The sequence below is a fragment of the Gobio gobio genome (genome assembly GCF_949357685.1).
Source record: "Gobio gobio genome assembly, chromosome: 10".
In the NCBI taxonomy this organism is placed as follows: domain Eukaryota; kingdom Metazoa; phylum Chordata; class Actinopteri; order Cypriniformes; family Gobionidae; genus Gobio; species Gobio gobio.
The window spans coordinates 23,265,771-23,277,946 of NC_137116.1; the positions used below are offsets into that span (position 1 = coordinate 23,265,771).

Genomic DNA, 12,176 nt, shown 5'->3' on the forward strand with positions numbered 1-12,176 from the left:
TACACACACACACACACACACACACACACACACACACACACACACACACACACACACACACACACACTGTATTTATATACAATATACATTTACAAATGTGTATATATAAACAAGTTAAGTAATTGATATAAATAATTAATATACTTATATACATGCATATTTATTTATATACATACTTGCTCTAGTTTCATTCCAAACCTGTATGCTAAAAACGGCAAAAAACTTAATAGTGCACTGACTTATAATGTATAACAAAATAACAATTTTTATACAATTTAAACAATTATCCTTTTAATGTCAGTATTTAGGCCTCCTTCATTTATCAGTCAGGCTTGGTATCCTCCACCATATCCGATGTAGCGGTAGATGTGAGCTGGCCTACAAGACATCATTGAAAAACCTCTCCCCAAAGATCGACTCTATAACCATACAAGGAAGCAGCAGTGCTGCTGCGTTGCAGATTTCTCGTCAATCAAAGTGCAGTCAGGTTCCTCTTCGGTTCACACAGTCACATGTATATTTAGACAGAGGTATAGTACACACAAAAGCGCTGTTTTGTTCTCAGAAAGTGAAACTATGCTGTGGCCGGTCGGTTGTTTCTTTTCCTCTTGAGTCATCACACCTTAATAATTCTGCAGCTCTTCTAACCGACCGTATCATGATAAAAGTTTGATTAATCACACCCTTTAAATGCTTTATAGGGTTTTGAAAAACTATGATGTATGGTGGCAGACATTAAATTCACTGAATTTTTCAAGCAGTCATGAGTCATTTAGCTTAGTTTTGCGCAGGTGTATTTGTGATCTACATGTGCTGTGCCATGTTCACTTTTGCATTTTTTTCTAGTAAATTTTTGAAAATGGGCACACAATCTTATTTTACAAAAAGAACATTTTATTGTACAATAATATGCAAGTTCTTTACGTATCTTCTAAAAACATGCATTTGTTAATATATTGAACTGTTTTTATGTTGTTAATATTTTCCTCAACTGTGTATTTTAATTACAATCTTAATTATAACCATAATATTTTATTATTAGTGCTGGGCAAATCATTTTAATTGCGATTAATCGTATCCAAAATAAAAGTTTGTGTTTACATAATATATGTGTGTGTGTACTTTGTATAATTATTATGTATATATAAAAACTCACTCATGCATGTATATATTTAAGAAAATGTGTATATTTATATATAAGATAAATTATATATATATATATATATATATATATATATATATATATATATATATATATATATATATATATATATATATATATATATTATAATATATTCTTAAATATATACATAGAGTGTGTATTTATATATACATAATATAATTATACACAGTACATGCACATATTTTGTAAACAGACTTTTATTTTGCATGCAATTAATCGCGATTAATCAATTGCCCAGCACTACTTATCTATAATTGTAATATAATTTTAGTTTTTGGTCATTATTTTTTACCAAATTAAATAATTTAAAACAAAGTATTAGTGAGCATCATAAGTAACTTCGACAAGATTCTGCAGAATGTCAGTTATACAAAAATACTAGATTCTCATCATGTGTTAATTTATTTAATAATTAGACTAATATTAATGATGCTTTCAGCCACAAAAAGAGCATAAAGGTTTCTGTTCAACAGTTTGCAGTGTTTGAATTTTTAACATTACTCCTTTTGTTTTTCTTGTGTTTGGAACAACATGAGACTGAGTAAATGCGGGAATAGTTCAGCCAAAAAGGAAAATAGACCTTTTTCATTAGAGATGGGGCTAGCAAAATGCAAACCATGAAAACTAGAGGTTAATAATTGATCATAATCCATTATCAATTCATTGCTAATTTTAGACCCTCAACTGATCTTGAAATGGATTGTTTATCAAGTCAACTAGGTGTTGCATGCAGTCGCTTAGGCTACTCGTTTTTCCATGACACCGCATCTGTCGAGTCAATACCTGTTATAGTCTCACCAGACCACCAACTTAAACAATTTGCAGAAAAAGAAAATAGACACTGAATCCACGGGATCAAGAAAATGTACGTCATTGTGACACTGAAGCGCACCAAATACAGAAACTCCATTTCCCGTGAATGTAATTTGAGGCGTTATGAAGTACACAGAGCAATACAATTATTAATGCTGCTGTAGATACTGTATTACACACACAATAAATATTTTAAAATTATAACTACACTGACATTTCAGCAGCCTGGATTTTAGATACTGAGGTGGTGTACAATTGTTATAAATGGGTTGCACTTCAGTTTGTGGATTGCGGTCAATAAACAAATCCTTAATGTGACACTCACAGACATGTGAACATAATTACTTGAACAGGTTCTACAATTTATTGTATTGTTTTACTTTACAGTTGTTCCTATAACAACTGTTTCCCATTATTTGAATTGTTATATAATCTGCCTGCATTTAAGTGTAGTTAATGTGCTCTCTAAAGACTTAAACCTCTGAATCACCAAGTAAAACAATCAACAGTAAAACGGCCTAAAGTTGCAATGCAGTAAATGACGACATGTTACCGTCATGCGGGGTGTGTGCCTCTGCCGTTGCTCTCCATGTTTCTGACAGACTTACTGCAGACCGTTGTGAAGCATATTTTTATATTGTGCACATTAGGTCACATCCATAAAACGAACTTGAAACAAAAGGGTGTAGTCGGAGTCTTGTGGAACAAATTAAACAGGCTCACTAATTCTTCAACATTTGCAACATCTGCAATACGTTCATGTGTATATAAGGACACAGAGACAAATAATTGATTTCCTGTCATTCTCTCTATGGTGTGTGTTTTAGTGTATTGATCACATCGCGAGTGCACTCTATAAATGCTGTCTATTGTGAGGTCTATTGTTGGAATAAATTAACTGTCAAAGGTTACCAATAATAGTAAAAAAAAAATAGTAATGAAGTCACAAAGACCAAGAAATAACATGCTTTTTTTCAGCTTTTTGTTTTTTTTATGTTTTTTATTTTATTTAATTTTTATAATGAAACTTTTCATTCAAATGTGTGTCAAATTTTTTGGACTTATCCAGACAAATTGAAATAAAATTTTGATGTCCCTCAGCATCCAGACCTTCTATGTTAATACTGCCTCTTTGATTTAAATTTGTATTTAAAATTATGAATGCGTATAACATCAAGCACATCCAGTACAATTTCTGGAAAATTGCAGTGCTTTCAATGGGACACATTTTAAAATATAAATTATGTTGTATAGAATAGTGAACAAAAATGTAAAGCCTGCAGGACTTTTTTTTCACTTATTCAGAGGAAATTTTGTAAAGTAGTACTGAAGCTGGTTTTGAGAAACTGAAAAATTTGCAATACAAAATGGTCAGTGTTGGAAAGGTTACTTTGGAAATGTAATAGGTTACAGATTACAAGTTACTCTATTTGAAATGTAACAAGTAGTGTAACTATTTCAATTACTTTATTAAAGTAATGTAACTGATTACATTGATTACATACTAATTTCCAGCACTGGAATGCATTTTTATTACTCGCCATGGTGGCAACTCTCAGGTTGTTGCCTAAAGCTTTCAGCAGCAATGTGGATTGATATAATTGGCAGACGTGGTGTGCTGCAAATTCAAACAGAGCCAAGCAAAAGCATCGGAATAGCATCGCGTCACTAAACGTCCTTTAAATGGCAGGAGGCATCATGCACATCAAAAACAGGCAAAGCAACAAATTAATATTATTCAACATATCTTAGCTTTTTACAGAAAATATTCAGATGTAACCTCCTTTGTAATCATTAACATTTTAATAAGTAACAATTTTTTTTTTTTTTTTAAATCTCAGTAACTGTAACTGATTACAGTTACATTTATTTTGTAATTAAATTACGTAATCTAGTTACATGTAACTAGTTACTCCCCAACACTGAAAATGGTGCTTATACCATTCCTAAATGTAGATACACACAAGCACCTGACCGTGCTGTGGCCCACATTATTTCATGCCATGACTGGAATTCCTGGGCTCATTTTGATAATGATAACAACACAGCGAGTTTGCCAAGCACTCGTAAATGCTAAACGCTGGGATCCGCTTTCCTTCATAATGTTTTCAGCTTAGCCATGTGTGTATGTGACCTGTTGACTTTTGAGAAGTAGTTCTGTAGTCATCACTAATGATTAAGATGAAAGATTTGACTAAATGTCTGATTTGTTAGGACTGAATATCTGCACTGTCATTTCGTAAACGATTAAATCTGTTTGTTCAGACAGTGTTTTCAATAGTTTTGCCACAGGGAGAATATGAGAGTATTTGTTGTTGTGCAATGCGAGTGGATGAAGCACTGCAATTTTCACCAATGCTCTCTTTCAACATCTCATTTCATGAAGCAAATCAGAGACCCAATAATGACAAGTAAATGGTTACTAGTTGCTCTGATATGATGCCTGTCGAGCCGATCTGAGCACATACTGTAAGTACAATACATTTACATAAAGCTGTGTACGCCTTGCATCCACCTAAACCTCTCCAAATAATGAGACCGGATCCCTATCCCGCTTCAGTCATAAGGGTGGTGCTTTATCTTCGCTTTTCCAGCTGTAATAATCAGCAAGAGCTCCATCAAGCTCTAAATGTCATTCTCAGAAAATTCAATTCTTGTTTATATTACTCGGATGAGTGAGCATCAAGCCTTCTGACCTTCAGCTGTCGATCTGACTCTTCTTGGCTCTGATAGACTGAAATGAAGGAGGTTAATTACATCTCCGTTTTATGACCCACTTTTTTCTGGGTGTTTTATGTTGTTTGATGCATTGACTTGACCAGTGATGCATGCTCTGACTTGAACAGACCTCTGGCAGGATGATGTAAAGCAAACATTCTTCTCTGGTGTGATTGGCATCTGTTATTTTTCTGTGGCAAAATGGTCACCATTACTCCTGCCGTCACTTCCCCCTAAATCTGTAACAGACACACGCATTAAGGATTATGTAAGCTGCAAGTTTTTGGCAAATAGTGCATTTCTCATGATCAGATCATTGCTTTTGTTGGGGATGGTCTACAGTCTTTTCCGCCCTTTTCTATTTTAGACCTCAACATAGTGTTTTGGGTTTCAGTTGTAGTCTCTATCTTACACCCGACGCAATGTGGCGGCAGGCAAGTGATTTTTGTTAGTTTCAGCCTGACGCAGTTATCATTTCCACGTCCAGTGCCACGTTGTTTAAATAGCAAATGTATTTGTGCCCATTAGTTCGCCCATGGGAGTGCTGGTCTGAAAACGTCAGGCGCATTGTTGGTGCGTTGCTATTTTGAGGCAACTTAAAACGACTGCGCCATTTACCAACTCAAACCTGGTCTAAAGTCAATAGCGCAGTATTTTTGGTGTTATTTAAAGGGCGCGCTAGTAATATCCGCCTATAGGCGGGTCCACAACTGGTGTACACTCTGCTTCTTACACACACACACACAGGGACGTGCAACAGCACATAAACATTTTATATATTAAAAATATAAGGATTACAATGTAAAAGATTATTATTGTGTACATAAAGATAAAAATGCCTACTTGTCATAATGGATAGTCATTGCATGTATCAAAATGACCTATTTGCAGTAATGACGAATGAAATGGCTACTTATTTAACCAATCGTGGCAATACACGATTGGTTATGTATTTAAACTGGCTTGTCAGGTTGAGGGTGTCTATATTCCACCATGCAAATAGTGAATCAGCCATGGTGTAAGTGCAACTGGCTTTTAAAGGGAATGGGAGATGAGACTCTGATTGGTTTATTTCACGTTACGCCCAAAACACACCCATGACTCATTATGAGAATAGGGACAACCCTTTTAGACCATGTGCTGGGCGTGCCGACCATTTTTGCGACGTTAAACTAGCAAAAGTGGATTCGGACTCGCCCCAAGTGCACTTGACCATGCGCTTCAGACCATACTCTCAGATCGTTAAAATTAGGCCCGTAATCTAAAGGTTTTGTAAAATGAAAAACAGTACTTTCTCTGTACTTTTATGGCCCATGGGTTGGTCTCTATTAAACTAACGAAGTTTGTTTGTGTGCATAAGCAGTATTAAGGTTAACACATTACAAGTAACCTGAGTTACATAATCAAATTACTTTTCCCAAGTAACTAGTAAAGTAACGCATTACTTTTAAATTTACAACAAAATACCTGAGTTAGGAATTTGCATTTCCTTCAGTCTGAGGCGTATTCATTTCACTTTTGTTGTGAATCATGCAAGGTGATTTACTAAGGTTTGCGCTTGTCAATTTACTGGTATTTGCGGCATTATTTACTCCAGACGCTAATTTGTGCTGCTCTTAGATTGCATTTGTCATTATAGAAATGATCCGGCTGCATCTGTGTTCTTTAATTTGCACTGAACTTTCCACTCCCATCAGCGCTTTTTTGGAATTGTGCTCTCGTGCTAATTTACCCTGTTTAGTAAATCTGGCCCTTAATGTTTAGTTAAATTTAGCATTGTTCAGCAAAATTTCATGGGCAAAAGCCCGGCATTTAAAGTCAACGCGATAGGAATTTAGCTTGAGGGCGAAATGGGTTGGTCACACAAATTCGCTGCGTTGACCAACAGAAAGCTTTATTTGCAAAATTTCTCAATTTCATCAGTTTGATGATGAAAGACACGCACCAGTATCATGCACACAGACAGCATGCCAGAATTGGGTTCTCTTTCACGCTTCAAAGAACAATAACATACACAATTATGCCAAACTGTTCATTTTGTTGCATATTCTCTTAAATTGGTTAAATAAATTCTTAAATGAATGTAAAGAGTTGTGAGAGAAAATGGGATGCGTGAAATGTGCTGCTGCAGCAGCAGATCTTAAAGTGACAGCAGCCACTAATTCTCTGTTAATCAAAGAACCAAGATAACAGAGAAAATTATGCACTGCTCTTGACTAAGGAACTTTTGTAGCTTTAATAAGGATTAATCTATATTGAATTTATAATTTATGCAGTGCAGACTGTTTGATAACTTAATTCCATTTCTGTATATTTCATAGGTACATGAACATGACATTTATGTAGTTTATTTATTAAGTAAATATGACATTTATCATGGGTTTATGTGAGGATTGTTTTAAGTAAATATGACATTTATCATGGGTTTATGTGAGGATTGTTTTAAGTTTACTTAAATTAGGTGTAATAAAAAAATGTATAGCTTTCAGTTACACTGTAAAATGGCTATAATTTAATGTTTAAAATTGAAGGGAAAAAAAATAAATTTTATAGAGACATTGTAGCTGTATTAGTATCAGTGATACTGGCCTTCATTCATAAAAAGATGCCATTAAGTATTTAAAATATAGGCTACAGTCTTTGTTTTTTGTTTTTTCACATCGATTTGGAGATTAACTGTGAAATTATTATATTATAGAGTATTAAATCTTATATTAAAAACTTGAGTGTTTTTAAATGCGATTAATCACAGGAAAAATATGTGATTAATATAGGTTTTTTTAATCAATTGACAGTGCTAATTATTACTAGGGGTGCAAGTGCAAGAAAATGTTCGGCCGAAAATGGCATAAAAAAACAGCTGAAAACATAAAACGGAAATGAATGTCACCCGCCACTCCCATCCGTGCGCAAGCGATTAGGTTTCACTCACGGTCGAGCTGTTATCACGTGACGCGTCTGCCTATCAAAGATTAAGCATGTCAGCGGTATGAGAACAAATATAGACGTATAGCTGAACTACCCATTGCCAGAAGCGACAATCCCCTTGACTACTGCCGCGCGAACGAAGGCCGCTTTCCATTGCTTGCGCGGCATGCACGCAGGTATTTATCTGCCCCAAGCAGTGTTGCCAAGTCCACGGTTTTCCCGCGGGATGTTTTTCCATGTCTGTGGGTTGAAGCGACCCCAATTATCTGATATTTAGACCCAGGAATGCGAATTTTAGCAGGCAACCCTGCCAAAAAAAACACATATTTTACCCCCCAAATGCCATTTTTCCCGGAGAACAGTGACAGACAGTGAGAGACTATTCAGTGCAGCATCTCATGTTCTTAATGAGAAACATTCTGTGATTTTGTGTGCAGTTATTCAGATAATTGTGGATCTTTTTTTGCACAACTGTTAAAAAACTATTTTATTTGATGGAACATAAAACTTTATTATTTACTGGTATTATTATTTATATTTATTGTTAAAAATATTTTAGTTTTTGTTATGTAACTTTAATAAAAGTTTGATTATTCTATTGGTTCGTGATTTTTTTTTTTTTCATTTCAGATCCATTAAATTCAAGCAATTTATATATACGTCTTTTAAAAGAAGCCATTTTCGGCTTCAGTTTCGGTTTTCGGCCAAGTGCATCCTAAATTTTCGGTTTCGGCCCAGAATTTTCATTTCGGTGCATCACTAATTATAACTGTGGTTATAATTATTCATGGACCATACAATCCATTATAAGGTGCATTACAAGACATAATGTGTTAAATAATTTTATAATGCATTACATATAAAGCTTTTAAATGAAGTGTTACCAAATATTCCAATAGAAATTTTCATAGGGTTCATTGCTCTTGAAAATTGTTAATCTACTCACACACAGAAATCACCCTGCCAAGTATGAGCAATTTACTGTAACATTCCTCTCATATTTATTTATGGTGGCTGAATCTGGCTAGTACCCTTCAAAAAATCCGGGCGTTTGGTGGGAAAGGATTTGAATTTTGGCATCTCATGAGCCAGTGGCTCCTAATTAACAAGGCCTGTCATGTACGTGAGATGAATGTCTTTAAGGACCTGTCTTGGGCTTTAACTACCCTGGTTGTTTGTGTTTGGAAACATTCAGCATTATTCACAATGCTGGAATGGTCAAACCCTCAATTCCCATTCCAGAGTGGGAACACCATACAGCGAATTCTCCTTGAATTTTATCCAGAGTGAAAGGAGCGATAAAGAGCACTTTTGTATCTGTAGCAGAAGCTGCTCTGTTTTTTTTGGCCTCTATAAGTTTGAATGTTTCAAAAGGCAAACAGTTATTGCAGAGCGTGACATAGTTTGTTGTAAAAGCTCCCCTTTTCTCTTGGGAGGGAATGCATATTTTTGACCTGCGTTGACGTCAGAAATGACACACTCGTTTTAACTAGAGCTTACTTACTCTCAGGCTGAGAGACCAGATGCTGACATGTTTTATTACACTGCACATGTTCAAAGTCACAAGGAGATTTCATGAGGTTTAAAGCTAATTAGCGGTCACATAAAGTATCCTGGCATTTAAAGACAGCATGAAACGGCATTCGCAAAATCAGCATATTCAATTGGATATCAACTATTGTCCTAGCCTGACAAGCCAGACCCACATCAAGATGTTGGGTCTGGGAACTCACCATTGGCAGGGCTCAATCAGAGGGGAATCGGAGCAACGAAGAAGGTGAAGCAGAGCTAGTTGATAGATTTAACTTTCACCGTATCCGGTCGGCAAAACTCCGAACACATCTTCCTTTCTTAAGAAAGACTTCAGTGCCGTTCTTTGTTCTATTCTCAAAGAAAAGCTTAACTCCAAGTCTTCCAGAGTCGCGGCCAAAGCCGATTCGAAATACAAAACAACATATGTTGTTATTTATATATGGACAAGTTCTTATAGCTTGTAATAGCTGTCTACAGACTACTAACATTAAATGCATGCAAATATCAGTTGTCACTCATCTCCCAATTATACATCTTAGTTTTATGATCAGGGGGACATTTTTACAATTATACTAAAAGTTATTTTACCTGCTAAAAAAGAATAAACTATCAAGGGCAGAAGGCATGTTGTAGATTGTGTACAACAGGGTTAAAGTTTTGATCATGTTGATAATTTTAGAGGCCTTAGAAACTTGGATATCAAATATGATACAGCAGGCTTTAAGATTTTTTTGTTAACCCTTTTTTTTGTTTACATTGATGTTGATTGAAGTTTTTTTAAGGTCTACTTTTGTCTTTTTTTCCCCATCTAGGTGGAGGAGGAAAACGGAAAGGAAGAAGTAAAAAATGGAGGGAGATTCTTCGTTTTCCTCATATCAGTCAGTGCACAGAATTGAGCAAAACCATCGGTAAAGTATCGACACTCAACTTGTCTTGTTCATGAACTTCCTGTTATTTTCATGCTTCTTGTCAGCTGTGGTGTTCTCCTGGCCAAATTTCCCTTACTGTGATGTCATTTTGCTGTTCAGCATTGTTTAGTCATCTCTGAGTTTACATTGCCATTGTCTGAATCCCAGTTTGCTTACTATCTGAGAAATCGAATGTGAGAGGAGCATTAGTGCGTCCCAAATTACAGTAGTATGTCAAAGGTACCCACATTTGTCCCAGTGGATTTGCTAAATATGCAAACAAATATGTTTTTGATCTAATATTGTGCACAATTTCTTGAGCTACTCTGTAAAAAATGAATCTGTAAAACAATAGAAAAAGTACTGCCAGCTTATTACCTGAACATTATCCAGTAATTTTACGGAAATTTCCGTTAACCCTAATAGAACGCAATGAAGTCCAAAATTCGGAATACAGGTAAAACAGCTGTAAAAAAAAAAAAAAAAAAAAAATACATAAAATTCCATCAAATTAGTACAGTACATCGTGCCCTATTAATTTTTTTTTTTTTTACTGATTTTTATGTACAGATGAAAAGGAGTGACTGTCATCAATCAACTATTTTAATTGTTTAACAGGAACAACTTGACTTAAGTTACCCTAGCAATAGTTTTCACATTTTATTTAAAAAATAAATATAATTACAATTTAAAGGAACTGTTTTCTGTTTGAATATATTTCTAATTGTAATTTATTCCTGTGACAGCAAAGCTGTATTTTCAGCATCATTAGTCCAGTCTTCAGTATCACATGATCCTTCAGAAATCATTATAATACTCTTATTTGCTGTTTAAAAACATATCTTATTATTATCAATGTTGAAAACCATTGTGCTGCTTAATATTTGTGGTGTAAACCATGATCATATTTTTTCAGGATTCTTTGTTCAAAAGAACAGCATTTATTTGAAATGGATATATTTTTGTAACATTATAAATAAATCCCTTTTCTGTCACTCTTGATCAATTTAATGCATCCTTGCTGAATAAAAGTATTAATTTCTTTCAAAAACACAAATCTTACTGACCCCAAACTGTTGTGTATATTAAAGCAGAATTATAGATGTATAAAGTTAAGACATTTTGGTAACACTTTACAATAAGGTTCATTAGCTAACATTAGTTAACTACATTAGTTAACATGAACTAATAATGAACTGCCCTTAATGTTTTAATAATTAACTTATAAAACATTTTTAATCTTTTGTTATTGTTAATTTCAACATTTACTAATGCATTATTAAAATCTTGTTAACATTAGTTAATGCACTGTGAACTTTAACAAAGATGAACTAATGCTGAACAGAGGTGTTGTTCATGGATAGTTCATGTTAACTAATGCCTTAACTATTAACTAATACAACCTTATTGTAAAGTGTTACTGAAATTTTAAAGTAATTAATTTAGCTGGATGCTAACATTAACATGCAAATGCTGGTATATCGCGTTCCAGTACTTGCATGTGCTAATACATACTTAAAGAGAAAGTTCACCCACCCCACCCCCCAACTCTAAATTGAAAATAACGTAATTTACTCACCCTCAGGTTGTTTCAAATCTGTATGACTTTCTTTCTTCTGCGCATAATATTTTGAAGAACTGTTTTGTCCATGCAATAAAAGTCAATGATGTTCTAAACAAGATTGGACCCTGCTGCCTTTCATTTTATGGACAAAATATAATCTTTTATCTTCCACAGAAGATGGTAATATAGGTGTGAGGGTGAGTGAATGACAGAATTTTTTTTTTTTAAGTTTCCTTTCCAATTAACAGCAAAGTACATATTTTTCATGGTATATCAAAGTCACCCTCAATCATTGTAGCATGATACCACCACAGCACACTTTTGTAAAGTTTTGCTTTTGTTTCATGTCTCAGACCGGGACTACTTCAGCCTGTGTGAGAAGCAGCCCATCGGGAGACTTCTGTTCCGCCTTTACTGTGAGACCCGACCGGAGATGCAGCGATGCATCCAACTTCTGGACGCCATGGTATGTCAGGCTACGCATACACATGTCTCCAACGCTGAAAGCACCTAATGAACATAAATCTAA

The 12,176-nt window shown here is 34.7% G+C and overlaps 1 protein-coding gene across 3 annotated transcripts in view; it reads left to right on the forward strand.

Moving 5' to 3' along the window:
* grk5l (G protein-coupled receptor kinase 5 like) overlaps nucleotides 1-12,176 on the forward strand; it is a 75,387-nt gene that overhangs the window by 30,884 nt on the left and 32,327 nt on the right. For all 3 annotated transcript variants that reach the window (XM_079827610.1, XM_079827611.1, XM_079827612.1), the window contains exons 2-3: nucleotides 9,988-10,083; nucleotides 12,001-12,113. In XM_079827610.1, the coding sequence (XP_079683736.1) occupies nucleotides 9,988-10,083; nucleotides 12,001-12,113 (209 nt within the window). The remainder of the gene's footprint in view (nucleotides 1-9,987; nucleotides 10,084-12,000; nucleotides 12,114-12,176) is intronic.